The following is a 25,838-nucleotide window of genomic DNA, read 5'->3' as shown; positions in this document are numbered from 1 at the left end:
GATGAGAGGCTGATCAGCTTGTAATATAAGTGGTCTGAGCAAGCTGTTTGCCTGTCTTGTGACAGGAAGTTCAGGTAAGTAATTACTCACTTCTCTGGATACTACTTGTGTTGCATTATCTACATAAATTACTAGCTCTGTTTTATATAAAGGATGTGACTACATGCACATTCTTGCTTAGGCCTAAGTGTGCAGCACAAAGCCCTCTCAGCTGTGTTATAGTCTTTTAAATAGTTAATTGTGCACATGCTCATGATGCATTCTGACCATCTGCACTAATGGCAAACTTACAGGACGTGGATTTTCCCCAAATCAATTTTATTTCCGATAAACAGTTTTAAAACAAAATGCAATGCTTGAAATAAACATAATAAAATCCTAAATATTTATTTGTAGCCAATTTGCATTAAGGTTGTCTAAATTTCTATATAATATTTCATAATTACATGAGCTTATTCATTCCTACACTCAAAGGTATATGTGATATTTGGAATGTACTTTGCCCAGCCAAGGTCTTCACTCCTGTCTCTAAATATAAGTCTAAGTCTACACAAGCCAGAAGATAAAGTGGTATAAGCAGACTGACTAGTGAAAGGAGGAGTTAAGCAGTTATGAATACAACCTCATGAGACATTTACAGGGGCAGGAGCTTCATGCTCAAAAGACATACAAAAGGAAGGTATAGGGGGTTTTCAGACTCTGCTACTTTGACCTAGTCTATTTCACAGTCTCCAACTCCACAGAATTTTGACTTGGGTGGGGATACTTTCTGCTTTATGCAGGAGGTAAGCAAAATGGGGAGAATGTTCTGTGTCTCCAGACATGTCAAACAGTGTAGTCCACTGCCCAGTCACACAAGAATGCACCTAGTTCCCCCCACACCACAAGTTTTATGCTGGTGAGCCTGGGGGGTGGGGCTTTGGAGCAGGGAATAGACCATCTTTGCTCATATCTATTCCTGAGCTATTAATTCAGGATCTATCTTGGGCACACTGGCCAACACTTTCTTGCCTACACACTCTAGCATTGTGTCCCTTCTGTTTCTGTATAATGGTTAATTTACTATGAACTGGCCATCAGTTACCATTTGATATTGCTGGGAAGGAATTTTATCCAGGTTCCTGACTGGCAGCTGGGATTGGAATTTTTTGCCTTCCTCATAACATAACAAAACAATGGTTATGTTTTGTTACATTGTGCCATTTCAAGTATTGGCACTGGCACTCTCCTCATGCTCCCATGACTGCTCTTAAGGGGCCTTGAAGAAAAGGTTTCAGGGGCTGATTTAGGAGATGGCAGGCTGGCCACACCCTACAGTGATCTAAACAGGAACAGCCCATGGTGTTGGTTACCCTAGGCCACTCTTCCTTCCTAAAGACATCTATCGCACCAGGGCTCTCAGAGATATCAGGGTTCCTGCCATGCTAAATTTTCCTGGAAGCTGTCATTTAAATGGATGGAGCCTGTTTTAACTCAGACATGCTATGTTTCAGTTCTGCCCTCTTTCTCTTTGCCTTACTCCACACCTAACATGGGCACAAACTGATCCTTACTGAAACATAATAAAATGATATGTCATTATCATAGTCTTTATTTCAGTCTTTGACCAGCACAACAGCAAAATAGACAAAAATGGTTCAATCTACTCCTACAAAATAAAAAATCTCTATAAAATTAGTTAGTATAATAAATAGAAGAAGCTAGAAGTTAAAACTATGAACATAAAACTATATATAAAAGTTAGTCAACACTAATACTGAGTATAAAGGTAGCAAGACAGCAAAATTATGTAATTAATACAGAGAGGTATTAAATCACATAGAATATTTAGTTCTTAATGAGCTCTAAACGAATTTTGCTAGCTATAATACAGAACTTGGCCACATTATAGGATCTAGAGTCATTCTGATTTGCCAAGAGGAAATTTAGGTAAAAATTTAGGTAAAATCAGTACAGCCTGGATATGAGCTAATATCTGAAGAGATGAGCTTATGCCAAATATCACGGTAATAGTGACAGTACAAGAGTACAGGAGCTGTCGTTTCAATCTCACCAGAGCCACAGGGGCAAATACACTCTCCATATGGAATTCTTTGATATCTCCTTTCCAACACAGCTGTGCACAAGGCATTGCATTGGGCCAATGTCAGGGCTCTGCGGTAGTTTGGGACTGTTAGCTGGTTTACATAGTTGGCGGGGGCAAAGCTCAGAATTCGATTGCCCAAAAAGACACCAACCGGAATGGAGCCCTGAGCAATTTGCTGCTCCATATCATAAATTTTTTCCCTTATTTTGAGTCTGGCATTTTCATAACCCAGGGTTAGCAGTGTGGTGGGAGAAAAACCATAATAATATAGCCTTTCCTCCACCCATTTTCCCCACCTTGAGTGATATATGTCCTTTAGCACCAATGGAGCTAAACCAATGGGATGGAAAATCAGCTTAAGCCAGAATTCAAAAATAATAATCCAAGCTCTAGCCTCTATCTTGAGCAACCCTGCTTCCAGCCATAGAACCGTTCTAGGAACCCAGCTGGGGACCTGAAATATATTCCTCAGGAAATTAGACTGAACCGCTTCTAATTTAGAGAAATTAGGGTATATGTCCAGCTGCACTCTGTACAAGAGCTGTGCGTGGACTTTGGCGTCAAAGAGTGTAATAGCTGCAGGGATAAAACGGGCACCCCTGGAGTAGTAATAAGATTGAATTGCCTGTGTGCTCTTCTTAGATATGTCATTATCAAGATAACATTAACTGCACTGATGGCAGCAAATAGTGAAGGATAACTAATGGCTCAGTGGGGAAATGACTTGACTAGAAGCAAGAGGTTGCCGGTTCGAATCCCCACTGGTATGTTTCCCAGACTATGGGAAACACCTATATTGGGGAGCAGCGATATAGGAAGATGCTGAAAGGCATCATCTCATACTGCGTGGGAGATGGCAATGGTAAACCCCTCCTGTATTCTATCAAAGACAACTACAGGGCTCTGTGGTCGCCAGCAGTCAACACCAACTTGATGGCACATTTTACCTTTACCTTTCAATCATGATGTATGATTGTGGAAATTCTTCTCTTTCTCTTTCCCGCCACCACCGCCACCCCACCCCACCCCACCCCCACCTATTTGCTGGGCCAGATGGAACTTGTGGTCAGGCACTCATCAGTGAGTCAACCACATGCTACACATGCTCAAAGGCATTCTTTTTAAAGAAAGAATATCACTGTACTGGCAACAAATCAGTTTCCTTTTCCTATTTTAGGAGGAAAGCTAATGCATGCTTTTAATTAGAACTGTAGTAACAGAACAGAAAGGCAGCAAAATGGAAAAAAATGCAGAGAGCAAAATCATTCCAATCTCATAAACCACTGAGGGGCAATTTAAACATTACAGTCTCCACATGGAGGCTACCGATTAGCACTTACAGTGCCAACAATCCACATGGCAGGAGCAACATTTAAAAGGCTCTGAGTGCTGGCTCTATACATGCAGCATCCACATGCAGTGCAGTCACTATCAGAGACAGACAATTCTGGAGTGCCACTCGTATGGTGGATAAGAGCCTTTCGAATGCCACACCAACCACATGGAAATCTGACATAAGTACGTGGTTTTGGCAGCCACTACAGGGAGAGCTTTAATGCTTAAATTCACTGTGATTGACTTCAGGAAGTGATGACATCTCCAGAGATATTTTCAGAATTGTTCATAAGATGGCTAACAATTTCACATGCTCCTGTCTTTGCGGAACAAAGTAACCATAGATGCCAGAGCAAAGGTAGAAGCATATGTACATAATGAGATAATAGCAAGACAAAAAAAAACAATTACTCATTGTTGAGTATGCTTTAATGCCAAGTATCCTCTGTGGTTGCCAGGAGTCAACACCCGACTTGATGGCACACTTTACTTTCCCTTCAAATATAGTATGCTCCATATGACAATATACTCAAGATACTGAGACATCCTGGAATAATGTACTGCACCTCCTGCTTGCCTGGACATTTTCAGTCTGCTGCTTAATTTTCTGTTTTAGCCAATAATCATCCTGTTCAACAAATGTATGGCATATCCCAGTTTTCACTTACTCTCATTGCTATAATGTCATTGTAAGGGAAACATGTCTGCTTTCTTCAATTCATCATGAGCCACTAACTATACTGTCTGTACTATAGAAGTATTTGTAACCTCCTCAGTCTCATACCAGTGACATTCTGAAAAATGAAACCACAAATATTTCTGATCTCACTTGTGTGCCCTTTCTGCCATGTGTGTCAGTTTGGAGCAGAAATGTAAAATCCATTACAGTAAAGAGACTGGATACTTGCTGACTTATCTGCCCATCTGTCTAGGTGCCTGATCATTTCAGCTCACTCCAATATGAGTTTATACCATCTGTAGCTCTTTTCTGAACCAGCTTTTCAAGCATTTATTTGTACCTGAGTATTTTTATATACAGCACAAGTTTGTTTATGCCAACTGACAAGAGAATATACAAAATATTCAGAAGATCAGTAATGAGGAAGACAACTAATAAGAATTAAAATGACACACAGTTGCATGGACGACACACAGGGTATCTGAATAATGATCATTTAGATAAAACAAGCGGGGTCAGCTGAAGACCTTCAGAAGCTCACCATCCTATTTTACAAAGTTCCATTTTACAACTAGCATTTTGATTGGCTGTTTTATGCAAGTTATGTCACAAATGAATAGATGGGGCAACATTTGATGTTGTTGCTCACATTGGAAATTCATCTGAAAGTAGAAATAAGCATGCTCTTGTTTTTGAAACTGTAGGTTGTGGTTTTAAAACAATCCCATTGCATGACAAATTTTTGATAAGCAAAATTCCGACCACCACTTTCTCACAGCAAAAAATTCACAGACCTAATAAATGTCTAATTGTCTGCAATGTGGCAGCCACATGTTAAGATGATATGGAGGAAGTGGATGGAATGGAGAAAAGGAGAAGGGAGTTTACTTCATAACGGTTCTGAAGAAAGGTATCCTACTACAACAACAAATATTTATATACTGCTCTTCAACCAAAGTTCTCAAAGTAGTTTACATAGAAAAAGAAATACTACATAAATAAGATGGCCCCCTGTCTCCAAAGGGCTCACAATCTAAAAAGAAACATAAGGTATATACCAGCAACAGCCACTGGAAGGATGCTGTGCTGGGGTTGGATTAGGGCCAGTTGCTCTCCCCCTGCTAAATATAAGAGAATCACCAGTTTAAATGGTGTCTCTTTGCTCAGTTAGCAGGGGTGTCATCACAGAACTGAATCAGATAAATGTTCTGATATATTCATATCACATCAGCTCCAGAACAGCCCCTTTGCTGAGCTTATCTAGCCCATGTGACATTTACAATTCCCTTAAGTAACAGAAGCAGAGACCTATTTTGGATGAATGTACACTGGCTTGACTACTATCGCAATCACCTTGTGGTGTATCATTGGCTTGATCTTTTTTGAAATCTGAATTGATCAATTTTTGCAATTGATCTAAATACATACATGCCAGTGAACATTTTTAATGAATGTATAATGGAACAAAGATATCAACAGTACTTTGATAACCCATACTAACTGAAAGAATCAATTAGACATACACACAGTTCATATTTTATTTATTTTTATTTAAATCATGATTTTATATATTTAAATAATTATATGCTGTTTTGATATAAAATGGTGGACCATAATGGTACGAACAATATCTGTATAAACTGATTTTTTAAAAATATGTTACTCACCAGATATTTCTTCTAGGCACTGTTTGGCAGTCTTACTGTATGCCAAATCCATTTTTGTAGGACTGGTGCAGGAATCAGCAGGTAGAAGAGAGGTACTGTCATTTTCTGAATGAGTTCTGAAATCAATCAAGAGTACTGATGGTAATATTTGCAATAATTACAGCTGGAAACAGGTAATAAATATTGGTAACAGTTAATCACTCTATAATGAGTGATATGAATTTAATCAGAAGTTGGATTCTTCAGATATCATCAAAATTTTCTTCTACACAACTACAGAGTGTTATGCTTTCAGTGAAGTGTCAGACTCTCAGGGGATAGGGTGGGCTCCTAGCCTTTTTAGACTCAAACATGACTGGGGAAGCACCAAAAGAAAAAAGAGAAGAAGAAGAAAGCTGAGGAAATGAGAATCAGCCTCAGGAACAGCCAGGGGAGAAGGTGAGTTTATCCCCTGAGTCCTCCTCCCAACTTGCTACATTCAGCCAGTTCCCTCTCCTGTAGAACTCCTGTCTCTCATACTCAGAAGCAGCCCCTCATCATCAGCTGTCTTGTCTTTAAAGACACCAGTGCAGAACTGACAGGGCTTAAAGTCTACTTCCAGCCCTGCCCCCTTCCTGACCTTGCTTCCTATTTCCTGCTGCACCCAACCTAGCTGTTTCCCTGGAGCTATTTCCTGCAGCTCTCCATGCCTTGCTGTCGCAGCGCCACTGTGATCTGACCAGCCTGGATCCCTACTGCCCCCTGAAGGGAACTCCTCATCCCTACTGCCCCCTGAAGGGAACAAAAGCCCCACAGGAGAAATGCCACACCCTTCTCCAGACTCCACAGAGCCACCCAAGCAACGAGATAACATGGCATCCTGACATGAAGAAAGTTAGGAATACTGTATATCCATATTGTGCAAAGAAGGAAAGCCTACCACTGAGAATCTCTTAAAAAAAAAAAAAAAAACTAACGAAAGGGCTTAAAAATCTCTAATACACTTTTCCTAAAAGATGGGAAAGAACAAGGAAAAGAGTGTGGGGAATCTGGCTAATCATCCAAGAACGACTGGTTGCTATGCTTGGAGTGATGAGGTTTTAAATGTTTTGCTGCTTTGAGCTCTCTTCTTTATGTATCATCATAAAGGAAAGTGGCCACATGTTTCTGTACAGGTCAGCATTGAATTAGGATCTCTATGACAAGAAGGAATCAAGAAAAACGTTGATACACCATAATCACTGCATCAATAGCCTTATACACCACCTTTTGCTTAAGTTTGTCCTAAACAAAAGAAAGAGAATGGCTCATTGAATCCTTGCTAGATAAACAACATGGCCTGATACAAATAAACCTAGTTGTATTAAACTTGTATTGATGTCAATGGGACTTTAATTAGTAACCACATCTAACTTGATGTCAGTGGGACAAGAGAATGATTACGCTCCTCTGGATCAGGCCAATGTGTATAGCTGGACCAGACTATTTTGCATGGTTTTTAAAAAATAAATGTCTATATGATTGCAAAGAATTATACAGATTCCTCACAGATATGTTTTGTTTGTATGGTATTATTTGTTTTCTTTAGTTGAGTTTTAGCACTACGCTAAGCCATGCAATTTTTATTATACTTATTAAACCTGAAATAGCTGCTATTTATGTAAGGCATAAGAGATTTCCTGATAAAAACTGCAGTCTAGGAACATTTACTTCAAGAACAATAAATTAGAGTTTTGTGAGAGTATTTTTTTAAAACCCACCAAAATACCCAAGGGGCTTATTTTTATGATGCCCTAAAAGTTACTTCTAATCAAAAATATTAACACCCAATGCCCTGGTAAACAGAATGCATTTACATTTGTCTGTTCTCAAAACCAGTTAGTTTCACTAAAAGAACTTGTTTGTCCTTTGAATAGGGAACTGCAAGTTGGATATTTGGCTTTTTCAGCTCCGCTTAAAAACAAAGGCACCTTGAGATGCTTTTCTAAAAGCGTATCTTCTATAAAATAACAACCTGTCAGTTCTTTTGCTATGTTTACTACTTCCAAGTTGCTTATCTAATGGGTTTATTCAAAAGCACAGTGAAATGGATGAAGGAGCACACCTCTGAACAGAATGCCTGATCCTGATAAAACTTGAAAATACTTTTACAGTATTTATAAAGCAGCATAAACAGAAACTGACATCTTGTAAAATATACTATGCTTGAATTTGGGGTGTTTTTTTGCGGGGGGGGGGGTTTAAGTTCCTGAGAAATAGCAAAGGCAGATGAGTCATCTACTCTTATGTATGGCTTTAGCCTCTGCCATTATTAGTTTGCAATAAATTAGGGATATGCTAGGCATGACCCAATATGACCCTCCAAGGTTCTATACTGCAGAGCTTTTGATGGAATGAAAGCTTTGAAAAAACTGCCACACACTGGGACTGGGGAAGTATGGGTTATTCGATACCCTATAGGAGGCATGCTCTGCTTAGAGGCAAACAAATAAACATAATAAGATCAAGAACCTGGAAGAGAAAGAACATTACAAATACTTGGGCATTCTCCAGGCTGACAACATCGCACACACTGAAGTTAAAAGAAAAATTGGAAGTGAATACATCAGGAGAGTTAGAAAAATCCTCAAGTCCAAACTCAATGGTGGGAACACCATACAAGCCATAAACACCTGGGCTATACCTGTTTTCAGATACACTGCAGGGATAATAGACTGGACCCAGGCAGAGCTAGAGACGCTGGATCGTAAGACCAGGAAAATAATGACCATCAATCATGCTCTGCACCCCCGCAGTGATGTCGATAGGCTATACCTCCCTCGCAGCTCAGGTGGAAGAGGAATGCTGCAAGTCCATCAAACAGTAGAGGAGGAGAAAAGAGGCCTTGAAGAATATATCAAGGACAGTGAAGAAGATGCACTTCAAATGGTCAAGAATGTGAAACTATTCAAAACCAATGAAACAAAGCAGGCCTACAAGAAAGAACAAGTCAAGAACCGAGCAGAAAAATGAAGAAATAAGCCCCTGCATGGTCAATATTTGCACAATATAAGTGGAAAATCACCAAGACCTGGCAATGGCTTAAGAATGGCAACTTGAAGAAAGAAACAGAGGGTTTAATACTGGCTGCACGAGAACAGGCACTAAGAACAAATGCAATAAGAGCAAAAGTAGAAAAGTCAATAACAAACAGCAAGTGCCGCCTTTGTAAAGAAGCAGATGAAACAGTGGACCACCTAATCAGCTGTTGTAAAAAGATCGCACAGAGTGACTACAAACAAAGGCGTGACAAGGTAGCAGGGATGATACACTGGAACATCTGCAAAAAATACAAGCTACCTGTAGCCAAAAATTGGTGGGACCATAAAATTGAAAAGGTTGAAGAAAATGAAGATGTAAAAATATTATGGGACTTCCGACTACAAACAGACAAACATCTGCCACACAATACACCAGATATAACTGTAGTCGAGAAGAAAGAAAAACAAGTCAAAATAATCGACATAGCAATACCAGGGGATAGCAGAATAGAAGAAAAAGAAATAGAAAAAAAATAACCAAATACAAAGATCTACAAATTGAAATTGAAAGGCTGTGGCAGAAAAAGACCCAAATAATCCCAGTGGTAATTGGCGCCCTGGGTGCAGTTCCAAAAGACCTTGAAGAGCACCTTAACACCATAGGGGCCACAGAAATCACCATCAGCCAATTACAAAAAGCAGCTTTACTGGGAACAGCCTATATTCTGCGACGATATCTATAACAACTGACAATAAAAATCAGCCATCCCAGGTCCTTGGGAAGGACTCGATGTCTGGATAAAACAAACCAGTCAATAACACCTGTCTGTGTAAACAAGAAATAATAATAATAATTCAATTTCTATACCGCCCTTCCAATAATGGCTCAGGGTGGTTTACAAAGAGAAATAACAAACAAATAAGATGGCTCCCTGTCCCCAAAGGGCTCACATTCTAAAAAGAAACATAAGATAGACACCAGCAACAGTCACTGGAAGTACTGTGCTGGGGGTGGATAGGGCCAATTACTCTCCCCCTGCTAAATAAAGAGAATCACCACGGTAAAGGGTGCCTCTTTGCCCAGTTAGCAGGGGATGACACTAGGGATGTCACTAGGGATGACACTTTGCCCAGTTAGCAGGGGATGACACATGACACTAGAGATCCATAGTTAAGATTATAATCCATAATTAGGACCATATTTTTTAAAACACCACCCATAGCAGCCATGGGGGACATAAATCCAGTTGAGACAACGGCACTGGGTAAAGAAATTTAACCCTCCCCTTCTGTGCCATTTCCCCAATGAAATCTCTACTTCACACACTTGCACACAGCTGTGGAGGAAAACCTATGGGTGCCCATATGGTATCTGTAGGTTTCCCCCCATGAGGCAACTATCGGTTTTGGGGAAACAATTTTTTCAGGGTTGGGTTCCTGTGTCATGTCCATTTTAGCCCTTAGTGGAATGGGCATACTGAAATGTATTGTGTGCAGCAAAACATTACACTGAGATTCCAGCAAGAACCAGATGAAGAAGGGAAGACCACATAGAGGTCATTCACACAATCAAAAATTGTTCTACCCATGTTTAGGAGCTCTGTGTGTTCCCAATTTTCGGTTGTATGGAAGCAAGGTAAGAGAAAAACCTGGTTAGAAGTGATTGTGTCGAAGCAAGGTAAGAGATATTGCTACCCAGGTTTTCCTCCTACCTTGCTTCCACACAATCACTTCTACCCAGGTTTTCTTTCTACCTTGCTTCCACTCGACCAAAAATTGGGAGCATATACAGCAGTCAAACCTGGGTAGAACACAGTTTTTGATTGTGTGAATGACCTCACTGGTTTCTTATAAGAGGCTGTTCCACACCCTGCTCTACTCCCACAGAGTGCAGCGTTGCAGCCTCTGTGTTTATCAAGAGTTGTATATTAAAATTAAAATGGTTGTTCCATCCAAATCAAAATGCTTGTTTCTCCAGTTGACCAGCTATATTAACCTAACTTGTGTCGGACGACAAAATAGCTTCCTTTTTCCCTCCCTCTATGGTCTGTGTTCTGCACTCTGACCTCAATTAACCCCATAACTTAACTATTATTCTTGTTCAATGAGGCTGCACTAGATGAGAATAGAAGTCAGGGCACGATACGCTGATGTTAAGAGCCATTATTCGGTGTCTGAACAACCTTCCCCACAAAATGTTGACCCTTTGCTTTAGCTCTTATTTGACATTATGAAAGCCATAATATAAATATGCCTTATAGCTTCTGACAGGTTTCACAGCTTCAGCTCCCATGGTTGGGTTATGGATTATTTGATTTTAGGGCTAGGGCATTTTTATAACTATAGCAATGCAGAGTGTTAGGAATTTAAACTGACCACTAGAATCATACTTTTATACCATCAAGAAATTAGCCACACACACAAAACAAAACAAAACACCCCAACAACAATAGAATAGAAAAGGTTTCTCTCTTATTTCTCTCATTATTTTTCCTCCTGCTGTAGCTCAAGCCTGGGACATCATTACTAGATATGTATCACTTGAGCAACACTGCTTGAACCAAAAATACAGCCAGTGAGAGCTGGCTCAAATATTCTGGACTATTTTTGTTAGGAATTTTAGTCCTAGCTCTGATTGGCAGAATTTGGCAATCTGCCTTTTTAATTTCACAACAATGGATGTAAATGACAAAAACTGTTGATTCACTGGCATGCTCGTACTTCTGATTTGCATTTTAAGGACAGAAAAGCTTGTAGCAAGTTTAGCATAAATATCGTATGCACACCAGTTCTAGGCCTGGACTGGAAGATGGATGCAGAATAGTTGTTGCATGGACATTTGCTGACTAGATATCTGACAAAAGAGGCAAGGTTCAAACCCATACCCTCTTGTCTCAGCAGTCATCCAGCCCTCTAAGCAATAAAGGGGCAAGTAAAAAATTGAATCACGTTATTTCCAGGATATCCCACTGAAAATAGCAAAGAGATTTCCTTCAATTGGACTAGTCGTCCAGAGTATTAGTGATATGGTCTAAAGAGGAGAGAGGTCAAAATAGGTCAAAATTCAGTGGCAGAGCCCACGTTTTGCTTGCAGGATGTTTCCCTAGTACATCCAGGATGTCGGGTAACAGATGGCCCCTACCTGAAGTCTTGGAGAACCAGAGTAGTCAGTACGTGGTTAGATGGCTCTACTGTAAGGTGCAAGGGCTCTAAAATGGGGAACTCTGGCAGCAGACCTCAGGTGCTTCTCGCTCTACACCACCAGTTCTTAGGGAGAGAAAATAGGCTGACCTGAGCTTTGTGCTATGAGATGGGGATATAGCTTAGTGGCAGAGCACCTGCTTTGCATGCAGAAGATCCCTGGCTCAATCCCTGGCATCTCCAGGTAGGGCTGGGAAAAACTCTTGCTGAAACCATGGTGAACCAGTGACAGTCTGTGTAGACTAAGTTAGATGGGGCCAAGGGTCTGACTAGGTATAAGGCAACTTCCTGGGTTCCAGCACTTCCCTAGCCACATGAAAAACTCCATTCAGCCATCCAGGAAGACATAGGTGAGCAAATAGAGTCCTTACTAGCCCTTTCTAATAATTTCTCAAGGCCTAGCTCCCATGGTTTTTTTTTTCATTTCTGAAGTAACAGACTTGCTTCAAAGTAAAAGACTAGCTTCACCTCCATGACTCTCTGTTCTGAAACCTAAAACGCAAAGTTGACCACACCATCTGTCTCTGGCCTTTGGATATCTATTTGCCCATGCTGAAACCTAACTTCCAGTCTGTCTTAGACTATGAGGTGTGTCTCACGATCAACGAGGCCCACCTAGAGACGGTTAGTGGGGAGAGTGGGCCCAGCCCACTCTCCCCGCATATGAGCAGGGAAGCAGCCCTGGGCGGCCGGATCGGCCGCCCACACGATTGCCGGCTCCATTACAGAGCCTGTGGGAGATTGGGGGCCGCATGGCCCCCGGAAGCTCCAACATGCCCTGCACAAGCGTGCAGGGCATTCTGGAGAGACCCCCGAGCCAAGGAGGCTGCTTTTAAGCCTCCTGGTCAGGGGTCTGCTCGTGAGTTGCCGTGGCACGGAGCCACAGAAACTCACAATCATAGAGCCCGGGTTAGTGGAGTGCTCACTCCGCTAACCTGGGCTTAGGGGAGAGTTAATGGCCTTCAAGCGGGTTAACTGCTTGAAGGCCATTGGCCTCGCCTGCGAGCCCGGTAGTTCTCACGGTCAGGCGAAATCAGGTTAGGCTCACCTAGTCCGATTTCGCCTGATCGTGAGAATAGCCTCTGTGACATCCACCTCTGGCCCTTCAGGATATCATCTGCCTTCTCTGAAACATGACCACCGCTGCTATGCCTTCTGAACTAGCCATCAATCAACTCAACTGTACCATCTTTCTTCTAAGCTCCAGTTCTCCAAACTTCTGAGTTCCTTACTTTTGATTTTGGTAACCTGGGACTGTGCTTCTCCCCTTGCAAATTACAAGCTGCCACCTGAATGCTCATATCACAACCAGCTCTCCACTGATATTCTGATCACCTGTTTGGCATACTGAATTCCTCAGGGGTCAACTCCTGCCAACAGTTACCTCTGTGATCCTGAAGATGCTGCTCAAACTTTGGCTAGCCCTGACACACTATCAAGTTGTCCTAAGATCTGTACAATAAGGTTTATTTCTTTAGGTCCCATAAACATACATTTTCTACTCATCTCATATTGCCAGTGGTTTAACAAAAAGAAGTATATATTAGGGAGGAAAAGATTATGGTCATAAAGTAAGTAATCAGCAGTTCTACACAGATCTCAGTGGCTGCAGTGTGCAAAAATGTCAGGTTCCATGGTGCCATAATATTTATGCACCCAACAAAATGTGTCTTCTTCCCACGCCAAGATTAAATGGTGGGAAGGAAGTGGAATCCTGAAGAATGGCAACTCACACTAAAAAAAATTATCCCCATAATAGGGACAAATGGAAAGGAAAGGAAAAGAGTGTGCCATCGAGTTGGTGTTGACTCCTGGTGACCACAGAGCCATGTGGTTTTCTTGGTAGAATACAGGAGGGGTTTACCATTGCCTCCTCCCATGCAGTATGAGATGATGCCTTTCAGTATCTTCCTATATCGCTGCTTTCCCATATTCTGGGAAACACATCAGTGGGGATTCAAACCAACAGCTTCCTGCTCTCTAGGCAGGTTACTTCCCTGCTGCGCCATTAGGTGGCTCAAGGACAAATGAGAGACAGTGATTTTCCAGAGCCAGCTACCTGGAAATAAGGACAATTGGGGTATATGAAGCTAGTCTTCAAAGAAATTTGCCCCTGAAACTGTTCTTTGCAGCAGTAGCACCTTCAGGGACAAGGAGCACCTTATGGGTTTTAAGAGGGGAAACAGTTTTGGGAATCCTTCCCTTGCACTGTGAGTCCTGATCCGAATCAGGCAGGGCCCCTCATGGCTGTGTTATTTTAAAAAACAGAGGAAAATAATTCCAGAGGAGATTCTGTAGGTTATTTACCCACATAAGTTAACACTAGTTATCTTTCCATGCATCCTTATACAAGTCATTTGGGGCACGTAGTAAGACAGAGTTTTTTAAATGAACCGTCTTCCCTTTTTACAGTATTTTTTGTCTGTTGGTCTGGAAGCAATATTTCACTTGCCAGAGACCACCAGTTGAGTGGCTATTTACAAGCCTAGACTAAGAATGATTTTATATGAGGTTTAAGCAGTTTTTGCTTACATCAGTTTTTGATGCAAATATAAAACTGGCATCCATCAGACTGCTCATTTGAATTACAAATATATCTCTCGGCTTTCTATTCTGCATTAGCCACAATCGCACATTCACATAAATAGCATAAGAGAGGCTCTAAGGTAATTTTCAGCTTCATGTGTAAAAACAACATTAGAATCTGGTATGACTTCCTGAAACAGGGAATAGGATTTTCGTATCCAGAATACCTTCAAATAGTGTACAGCCTACTTTCCATATTGAATGATTTAAGCTAAACTGTATTTATTTGGTTGATTTTTATATTTTGTTGGGGGCGGGAAGACAGGATCGTTGTAGAACTTAGATTTTTACAACAGTGAATAGAGAGCAAAGGAAAACACACACTGCCTTAGTGTCCCAGGGCTTGATTTTTCAAATACTATTTTAGCAATGACTGGAGACAGTTAAGAACTTAAGCATGAAAGCCAGTTTAATATTATTATTAGCCTTGATAGCTGTATAGTTCCATCAGGATATGAGGTGGCAAGCCCTGAACACCAGGAGCTAGAGAACACCAACGGGTAAAAGAGATTGCCCTCTTTCCCCCACTTGTGAGATTCCCAGATACACCTAGTTGGCCACTAACTGAAGCATGATGCAGGATCCTTCCTTTGGTCTGATCCAGAGGGCTTTTTCTTATAGTCTTGTTGCAGCCCAGACATACCCTGCTTAGCCCTCTGGGTGGCACAGGTAAATCAAATGCCTGTGCATGATGGAAAATATTGGATCGTATTAGATCTGATATGATAAGTCTTGGAATTGGATTTTGGGACCCTTGCAAATATTGGATATGGTATGGCTATCAGATTTCCAATTGGAGGAAGGATAAGGCAAAATCGTGAAAAACTAAAATCCTATCTTTCCAAATTGTACTAGACATCAACTGGCTATTATTTGTTCATACACACATATATACATACATGTACTATCCAACATGATTCAGCATAACATGGCTCCCCTCCCACTCACAAAAGGCCTGGTCTGTTTTGAAAATTTGGAAGATTAATTAGTGTTCTTTAGCTTGCAAGCATGACCTACAATTGTTTTATCGTGGTAATGGGCTTGCAGTACCTCCAGTGACTCCAGTGACTGTTGTTGATGTCTATCTTATGTTTCTTTTAGATTGTGAGAATTTGGGGACAAGGATCCATCTTATTTTATTATTTTTCTGTGCAAACTGCCCTGAGCCATTTTTGGAAGGGTATTATCGAAATCGAATGAATGAATGAATGACTGCATACCTGATCCAGCACAAGTTAAATTTTTGCTATGTTTCTTCATCTTGAATAAATGCTATGATAATTGAGACTCAGCATCTTAACAGGCTTGAAATAAGACTTCAGCTTTGTGAGTTTTCATTTCATGCAAAATATAACCAGCTTTGTGAGTTTCCGTTTCAATCATAATTTCATTTCAGTGCAGTTTACTATAGCTTTTGTTTGAGGAAAAATGTTGACTAGATAAAGGAGACAGGAAAATGCACATATATGTGCAATACTGCTTTGGGCACCTTGTGTGGAAAAGTGATATACAATAATAACAAACAACAATGTTTCTGCAAGTTTTGTTTCTTACTGATGAATAACAAAGGGACAATATATGAAATATTGTGAGTCTGGATATTAAGCAAAGAAGGAAGAGCACCAATGCAGAAACAATGGGGGAGGACCTCAAAGATGCACTAGAAAATAGTATTATTTTAGCCCTAATGGGTTCAAGAGCATATCCCATGTATCAGCAGTGTAAATATGGACCTACCTGTGACTGTGTAGAGGGCATGACCAGGCAACCTGGGAGGTATGGTGTATAATTTTGACTAGAAGCATGTCACAAATGGAAAGCAGGAAATAATGTGCATGAGCATTCAGAGCCCTCCAACATTTTGCAGATGAAAAAAGGGATACACTGGTAACAACAATTCTCATACCATTACTGCTCAATCCTCCAACCATTACATAAAGCTGAAGACTAGATTCCACCTGCTATATGCTGTGCACTGACTAATGATGCATCCATTTACACACAAGTGTACGGGAAATATAACGCATCCACAGTTCATCCAACCATTTCTAGCATCTCTGGGGAGGAGCTAAATCTTGAAGAAAAACAACTCTAGCAACTCACATGAATAAAACTGAACAAGGCATCAAAAGGAGGCAAAAATAAGAGCAAAATGGGGACAAAGATTTACCGGGGACCAAGTCAAGAAAACAGGAACAACTAGAGCATGTGGAAGTGGCCACTCTTCCTCAATATCTGATAAAGCAAAACAGTCTTCTGTTTATCCTAAGCAACTCATACTTTCCATGGACATCACAGAGGTTTCTGTTTGGTTTTTACTCTCCTCCACCACCTCTGTTGGAAGCAATCTGGGCTCACCTGTTTCCTCCTTACTACTTCATTGTGCATAAGAGGTAATATCTGAAGCAGAAAATACTGCGGTGATTTAGCTCTTCATTCCTTTCTGCTACTGAGGTACTGAAACAGCTTCCCTTTCAAACCTCCCTTTCTACCAGAGCATCCAGATGCATGATGTTCTTCATTTAAGGGCAGAGCAGTGTAGTCTCTACAGACACAGCTGTGGGACCACAGCCACATGTCCCACAAACCTCCACAAAAGGGGGTTCTTGACAGCAGTCCAGGCTTGCCAGCTGAGGTCAGGAAGGAAGGGTTATGCCCTGACAATGCTGGCTAGAAACAACTCTGAGCTGAAACTGAAACAATGCCCCACTCCCAAGCAAAAGCTGCTAATTATATTTTAATTCTGAAATGCCTACTAGGGATGTGCACAAACCCGGTTTTCCCAGTTCGGTTTGAGTCTGAACTAGGCTTGAACTGAACCAGGAAAGTCTGGTATTGACACTCCCCAAACAAGGGCCCAGCTCGGCTTGATTTGGAGCCAGTTCAGGCCCAGTTCAGGGGTGCCAGGAACAGGTTTGTTTGTTTTTTAAATGGCTGAATTATTGCCTCTAAGGGCTTCGGGGGGTGCTGCTGATGGGGGGGTCCCTAGTGGTTCCCCATCCCCACTGCTTCCCCCCAGTCTCCCCCAGGCCATTTTGGACCATTTTCAGGCCAAAATGTGCAGTGGCCTCCATGCGTATCTACAGGCACATGTGTGGCGGCCTCCAAAATGGCCACTGCCACCTCAGAAAGGGCCAGAACAGCCTGGGGGAGAGTAGAGGTGGTTGGCAGTGGGAGGGGGAACCGGGGCCATAACAGCACCCATAGGCAATTTTTTTTAAAAAAAATTTTAACTGTAGAGCTCCCTAACCAGCCCTGAGCGAGCCCGGGGATTGGCGGGGGGGGGGGTTCCAGCTCAATTTTGACTCAGTGTTGGGCTCAATGTTGAACTGGCTCAAGGGTGAGCCGGTTCGCACATCCCTAATGCCTACCTCCAAAACAAAACACCAAGGATGTCAGATGTTTCTCATTACTCTCTAAATCCTAATACAATTTCGTCTTCCTAGCTTAAAAGATGGTTGGAATCCTCCTCTTCACAAGTAAGCAGCTGTTACTTATGCTTGATACTTGTATACACACAAACACACACACAAATGTACACATTCCAATTTACAATACTGTGAGCTATGCCTATCAGTATTCTACGACCAAAGCCGCAATACTATAAGAGTTTCAATGAATATTTTAGAAAGCTTTCTTATGTATACAATGCATTCATTTTATGCTGAATAGCTTAACAAATCTATATATTTAATTCACTTAGCCAGTGCATGTCCTGGATTTGGCAGCAGAACTCTCGCAACACATTGTGAGAGTTCCTAGGCCCAGCGAGAGTTGAGGGGAAAGAAAAAATGGTGGCAGCGGGGGCGGGGTGGGCCACAAAATGGCCAGAGGAGGAGGCCTCGGCTGGTAGCTGGGAGGCGGAGGCAGCGGGACGGCCTGTCCTGACCAGGCCAGTCCGTCACAGATATGGAAGAGGCGGCAGCCCGACCTGGCGGGAGGTGGCGGGGCAGCCTGGCCACCCAGGTATGAGAGGCGGAGGTCCGACCAAGTGGGAGGCAGAGGGACAGCCTGGCCTGGCTGTCCCAGATATGGAAGAGGTGGCGGCCCGGCCGCTGAAGGCAGGAGGCATCGGAGGCCGGGATGGGAGGGAAACGAAGCCTGCCAAATGCGGAGCCACAAGCTGCATCCCCAAGAACTGGAGTTGAGGGAGGAAGCTCCTCCCTCAACTCTGGTGTTATTGACTGTGTCCTTCAGTAAAGAAGGAAGCCCACACATCCAGCTCCCCCTCCTCTCAATGAGACTAAAACCAATTTTACTTGGGCTGGATTTCTATTACCTTAATATCATGACAAGATGTACAAGCACTGGTTGTCTGGTAAGTGCTTTGATGGGTTTTGTTTTTTTTTAAAAAACCCAGAATATGGTGATTTTCTCTCTCTTTCATTCCCACCTTTCCCATGAAGCTGTGACACTTCTACTCATTGGTCACAAGGACAGAATGGACTAAAAAGGGCTGGTCATGAATCCTAGAGTAACTTGCAACCTTTCTTTCCCCAACTTGTCAGAATATAGTAAAAGCAAGTTTGCTAACACACACCCTACTCATCCTTGAAGATCAACTTCCTTGTCACCAGAGAGCAGAGCAGTCAGCCTTTTCTCCTCACCAGCTCTCTCCCTTCCCTCCTTACAGGAAGCATGAAATGCCGCACAACTGCACAAAAGGCTCCAGGTCTCTCACAAGACATCCCTGTCTGTGAGCAGGACAGTGTCCTCATCACCATGACAACCAGGCTGCAGCCACTTAGTCATACCTTTTGCTCAGGGTCACCCTTCCTTACATTGGGAGCCAGGCTGCCTGTGGCATCACACTCTCATTCAAGCTATTTGAGGGGTACAGAAAGCCCCTTTTTTCCTGGTGAACTTCTACCAATGCTATATTTTAATTATTTAAAGCAGGTTTATTTTTGGAAATGGTTTAAATCATGGTGAAATACAAACATTTGTGAACAATAAAATATAATTACTCATTGAAAATAGCCTCTGAGTTTTAGTGAGAGATGTAGAAAATGATAAAACAGAAGTAATGTTATCTTACCTATAAATAAAGGGTGCTACTGTGGCTGTATTTGGGTGGCTGTATTGCTGTTGCTGAGGAAGTTGGACAATGGTGTTTCCTAATGCTTGGCCACTAGTTGCAGCCACAGAAAGAGCAGCTGAACTAGAAGTAAGAGTTGTGCTGGATTCCTTTCCTTCAGAAGATGATAGACCACAAGAGCTGTATGCTTTTTCATTAACTTGAGATTTTGCTGTTGACTGAGGTTGGTTTCCCTTGGCACTCCTCAGTTTTTCAGATTCTTTATTTACTGTACATGCCGGTGAAGTACTTTGCTTTGATGTTGGGACTTTTGACCCAGGTTTTGGTATCCCACTAGAGGAAGGTATTAAACTTTCCTTCTTAGCTGATGTAGCCTTGCTCCCTTTGGGGATCAGGCTTGCTATTTTTGAGGTCTTTTTTGTAGGTGTCTCTGTGACCTGGTCCTTTTCTTCTTTTACTGCCTTCTCAGTGCAAACTTTATTTTTGTCCCTGCTCTTTTCCTCTTTGTCCTTTGGCTGTAGCAAAGACTTTTTATTGCTGAGATTTTTGCTTCCAGCTTTTGGAGGGGTTAGTTTAGGTGATATTTTAGGACTGCTGCTGGTGGAACCGCCACTGTTGAGCCCACCGCTGAAGCCGTCCATTTCGCCACACTCTAAAAAGGCTTCGTCGTCTCTGCCACTGTCACTGGGACCTGAACTTGATGAGATGGGGGGCCGTAAAACAGTCCTAGCATTAACCAGCTTGAATTTCTCCAACATGGATTTCTGCCCAGAGGAAGGAGTTTTGGGCCCTTCAGAAAGGGGTGGCTTAAGCCTATCCGAAGGCGGCGTAGGAGAGGTTGCGGGACTAGGCTGCTTGACAGACAACATGGTAGAGGTGGCACTGTGTTTGACATTCATGGATTTGCTGCGCCAAGGCTTGCTGGCACTTGGAGAGGGGATGGCAGAGACCGGCTGCTGCCCAGTGCTGGTGGGATGCTGTACATTTCCATTCATGCCTGCAGATGGGTGAGGGCCTTTGGGTGATTCTAATTTTTAAAAATGGAGAGAAAGAAAGTTAAATATGTGGAGCTCATTAACCTCCTCCAAACACAATGTTTCATCCCAATTAGTTATGCATTGGAAAGTATTACTAGAGCTGAGCCTTCCAACGCCTGCTCCCATTGACCTAGTTTATCTGTGTAAGGCTTCCCCCTCCATCATTTGCTTCAGAACCTCCTTTCTTCAAACCTTTGAGAAGCTGGAATACAGAAATACTATTTATTGCTGAAATTAAATTTCTCACACATGATACGTAACTGTAATTTTATATTCACTTAAAAGAGTGCTTGATTAGAAGCTTCAAACACCCACATTTTAACAGACACTCCACATTACAAAAGGATGCGACACAGAGCTGGTGGGAAAAGGGAAGCAGAATAGGAATTTTTAAAAGATGTGATTATTTCCCTAGAACTCAAGTATCATATGAGCTGCTGTGATTGCAAAGACTACTGTGAACCAAGCCAGAGTATTGTACTGGTATGGAAGTGTTGTGATAAGAACTCAGGGCTACTAGGTTGGTAAAAACTGCCATACATAGGATTAATAAAGCATTTCTATATGACAAAGAAGCTGACTAAGAGAGTTCATGCTAGGAATGGGCCAAAGAAAGACATGAAATAACATGCTTAATGTGACATACCTAAGACTTGAGCCTCCTCAATACCTAAGACTTGACATGCTTAATGTGACATTAAGACTTAACATTAAGTCTTATTAACATTAAGACTTGACATTAAGACTTAAGTCTTAATTAACATTAATTAATATTAAGTATTAATATTATCAACATTATTATTAATATTAATTATTTATGATTATTAATTATTAATATTAATTATTAATATTAATAATGTTGATATTAATTAACATTAATTAAGTCTTATTAACATTAAGACTTGACATTAAGACTTAACATGCTTAATGTGACATACCTAAGACTTGACATACCTAAAGACTTGAGGCCTTTTCAACCACTGTGGAGTCCATCAGGTCAGCACAAGTCTACATGTTTGATACAATGGGACTGCAAGTGACAGACAGCACAGCAAGATAACCTCCCCGACTTGCTTCAGGTAAGATCTCACTAGCTAGAGTGGCAGCAGCCATTCTACCTGGACTGTCACATCTATCAAATCAGAGGTGTGTTGAGCTGATTAGTAAGACTAGCAGAACAACTGAACTCTCTGGTTGGATAGGGTTAAGGTGACCAGTGCCTGCTCTCAGAACTGACTCGCTGTGGCTTTAACAACATGGCAGTATGATATTCATTAGGTCTCAAATTTTGTCTCCAGGCTGCACCTTTACCACATGCCCTGGTATGGTGACCCAGAAACTCTACCTGTCTGCTCACCAGCATGGAACCCCCTTAAGTGAGGCATCCATCCTTATCCTTCCTTAAAGGTAGTCCTGCTTTTGCTCACAAGATAGGCTACTGCTCTACAGATAACTGGTCTTTTACCTAAGCAATTGCATGTTCCCAAGGCCCTGTTTGCCATAATGAGAATGGGGGAACAGAAGGGAGAATCAGTGGGTGAGATTGAGGGATCTTTCACTCTTCCTATACCCACCAACTCTCCCCTAGCTGTTTTCCCCTCAGGTTGGCTTATTTCTACTTTCATAACCCAGTTGAAGTAAAAAAAAAAATCAACCTAAATGGCTGAGTGAGAGGTATATTCAGGGAATAATCAGGGGCCAGAGAAATGGTCAAACTTCCCCTCTGCCCTCTAATTCATTCCAGCAACTCTGACAAACATGCCCTATGTACAGGGCCTATGTGGGAGAGCTTGGCAGTCATCCAGCCTACCTGAAGTGGGTGCTGAGGTGAGCTTGGTGTTTGTAAACCATGCAGGGGGACGTAAAAGGCAGCCCTTGCTTAAGAAACTATTTATCCTTGGGCCAGCAATGTACACATTAAAAGGTGGTGGTGGAAGAAAGGATAGGGAAACATGTTTCCCTAATGACATCTATTTCTACCTTTATGCTCAGGACTACAGACTGAATCAACACATTAAAACATGTTTAAACACGCTGAAACATATTTGGCAAGAGCAAGTTATATGAAAAACTCATGGACTTGTAGTGAGCCTAAATTAAGCTTATGTTGTCTAATGTATCTGAACGTGTTACTTGCCCATGAACATAAACTATAGAATTAGAAAAATGAAGTATTAATACTTATTAAGACCTAGTAGAATACCAGTTATAATTACTTAACCATCGTGGATAATTTCATTATTCAGAGCACATGTTTCCAGTTAGCTCAAATGAATTCCCAGCATGGATTCATGCCTTTCAGTTCTATATTATGTCAAAGAATATGAGGAACATATGTACAAAAATACTATTCTTATATGTGCAACTAATGGTTTGATTTTGAACTCTTCATACAATTGAAAATTGAAGCACCAAGGGCCTGATAAAGTAATCTAAGAAGAATAAATTGTGAAGACACTTGTTGTAGCATCATGTTTTATGTCCTGAAAACAACTTTCTGCTTCTTACACAGTAACTATTAGACACCTATCATGCTATTGATTTAGCAAAATCAGTAACTAGTTTTAATGACCAAAAAGCTACCAATCTTTAGAAATACTATCTGGCAACAAAGAAGCCAGGGTCAAGGCTCTGGTTGACCCTAATTCAGATGGCGCCGGGTCTCACGATCAGTGAGACCCGGTTTGTGAAACTAAGCGGAGAGAGTGGGCTAAGCCTGCTCTCCTTGCAGACGAGCAGGGTGGGACCCCTGGGCAGCCGGATTGGCCGCCCACATGACTGCCGGCTCCATGATGGAGCCGGTAGGGGCTGGAGAGTTTGGGGGCTGCGTGGCCCCAGTATGTACTGTGCGAGTGCGCAGGGCATACTGGGGAGACCCCTGAGCCGGAAGGCTGCTTTTCAGCCTCCCGCCAGGGGTATACTCATGAGTCACCACAGTGCAGAGCCACGCCGCGGCTACTCATGATTAAAAAAACTGGGTTTGCAGAGCAGTCACTCTGCAAACCCGGTTTAAGGGGCGGGCTAGTTGAGCGGGTTACCCGCTCAAGAACCACTGGGCTTGCAGCTGAGCGCGGTGGTTCTCATGACTGTAGAAAATCGGGCTAGCAATGGCTAGCCTGATTTTCTACAATCGTGTGAATAGCCTCAGACTGTCTTTTGGCCAAAATTGGGGCAATGAGGGGATGCCCTAAGCTGGGGGAGTGGGGGTTCAGTGGGCATGCACAACCGTTTTCAAAAATGTTGTTGGCATGTGCAATGGAAAGTTTTTCATGGCAGTTCTCTGCCCATGAAAGTATTTTGCTGATTCCATATGCAGCAGCTGCAGTAGAGGTCCCCTGGGTGAGGACACTCCTGATATTGCCAATTTTTCCAAACTGGCCTGGATACAGCATCAGATCAGTGCATTCTGTGAGAACAGCGGCTATCCCCACAAATAATGGTGGCCAGCTTTTGTTGTGAGAGTCACCTTCCACCCACACCACCCTGCTGAAAAGTTCAATATGATGCTGCACCCAGGGCACCAAAAATGGCCACCAGTGATTGATTGATTAAGTGCCGTCAAGTCGGTGTCGACTCTTAGCAACCACATAGAAAGTCGCTAAGAGTAGCCGCCAGTAGAAGAAGCCAATCAGAAGATCGCTGCTGCAGCTGCTACCTCCGGGAAATTAAGGAACTGTGCTGCTACCACACTAAATCAAGTCTCCACCCTGCCTGCCACCACAGTGTTTTCAAAATTCCTGCCCTCTGAAAAATATTGCCCATCCTGCAAATGGAGTGGTGAGTGTGGGGAGAGGCATTTTTCACTCAGCCCTTTCACAGTAAAGCCTATCCTTGTTTTCCATGTTCATAAAATGAGGATTTGGTTGTGGGAATCCCTACAGGTTGCTTTGTCTTCATTTAATAACTAAATTTTACTGTGCTATTTTCATCCTACCCATGCCACCCCAAAAAGTGTTCATTTTGCCTTCAGGCCATTATCTTATGGCCTGAAGCACAAAGGCACAATAAAATCATGAAAACGCATTCAAATTAAAATACATTATTTCCTTTAAGTCCTTTGTCCTCCTGATATAACTGTAAATTCATAAACTACTCATTTATGCTTTGTTCTGCTTATTTTAAGGACTACTGATTAACCTAACATCTGAATTCAAATGCATTGCCTCTAAAAATACGATGATTGCTTAACAGTAAATGCTTAGGATTAAGAAACATGATATTATAGCTGCTGCTTGTCTACATAGCAAATACTCCATAGCTCTTTCTTACTTAGCATCTGGATCAAAAGATATATCTGGTTCCCCCAAAAAAGTAGAGAATGACAGGTTTAACCTGATTACCTTAATGAAAACAAAACCTTATTGTTGTTAAAGGAAGAATCCCAGGGAAATACATCAATAGGGGGGAAAACTTGCTAGGGCAGAATTGTACAACCCCTAAGTGAATCAGTTTTCCAAATTCTAAATAATTGTATTTCCCAAATTAAATGTGAGCTCAAAATTATGTATCAGTTTGCTGAGCACTGACAACTGAACACTGGTGCTTATTAAATGATATCTCTATCACCACCTTGTGGTAACTTTAATACATACTGCTTTTAAGAAATATTGATATTTATATTTTCATATGAAAAAGGAAGGGTGAGCCATGAAGCAAGACACCAATAAGTGAGACAAGATAAGCCATTACTTTACTGAAGGGACATGGCATACATGTAGCAGCAAAGACGTGCTGTAGTAGAGACACTGGGATCAAATGATGCAGCAGAGTGTCAGACTAGAGAGACCTGAACTCAGCCATAAAGCTTACTGAGTGACCTTACTACTCTCAGCTTAACCTACCTCATGGAATTGCTGCAAGGTTAAAATAAAAGGTATGCAAATCGGCAAATATGACTATTATTCTCAATCTAATATTTCAGAAAATATATTTTACTTGTGTCTTGGGCACCATCTTCTAATATTTCATATATTTTCTGAACCTTGGAGATATTTCTACAACTTTGTATACTTGTAAATTGGCATTGGTTGAGCACTTACCTTTTTCATTTCCATTTGCATATTGTGGAGGCTTGCTTTTGTCAATGCTATTAAAGCTCTGACTTCTTCTATTTAAATTTGAGGCTCCCTGGACTTTGGTACTGCTGCCTGCAGCTGGAACCCTTGAGGGTCCGGGAAGCCTAGAACAGTATAGTCAGAAATGAATTTGTT

At 41.8% G+C, this 25,838-nt stretch overlaps 1 protein-coding gene across 18 annotated transcripts in view; it reads right to left on the bottom strand.

Annotated features, from left to right (window-relative positions):
- NAV3 (neuron navigator 3) overlaps positions 1–25,838 on the bottom strand; it is an 840,967-nt gene that overhangs the window by 184,100 nt on the left and 631,029 nt on the right. For all 18 annotated transcript variants that reach the window (XM_053252192.1, XM_053252184.1, XM_053252193.1 and 15 more), the window contains 3 exons: positions 25,668–25,807; positions 19,592–20,618; positions 5,768–5,883 (listed from right to left, as the gene is read on the bottom strand). In XM_053252192.1, the coding sequence (XP_053108167.1) occupies positions 5,768–5,883; positions 19,592–20,618; positions 25,668–25,807 (1,283 nt within the window). The remainder of the gene's footprint in view (positions 1–5,767; positions 5,884–19,591; positions 20,619–25,667; positions 25,808–25,838) is intronic.

Source organism: Hemicordylus capensis, chromosome 5 (assembly GCF_027244095.1).
Source record: "Hemicordylus capensis ecotype Gifberg chromosome 5, rHemCap1.1.pri, whole genome shotgun sequence".
NCBI lineage: Eukaryota > Metazoa > Chordata > Lepidosauria > Squamata > Cordylidae > Hemicordylus > Hemicordylus capensis.
The sequence above is the reverse complement of the archived record's forward strand: the minus strand, read 5'-3'. Positions and strand labels throughout refer to the sequence as shown.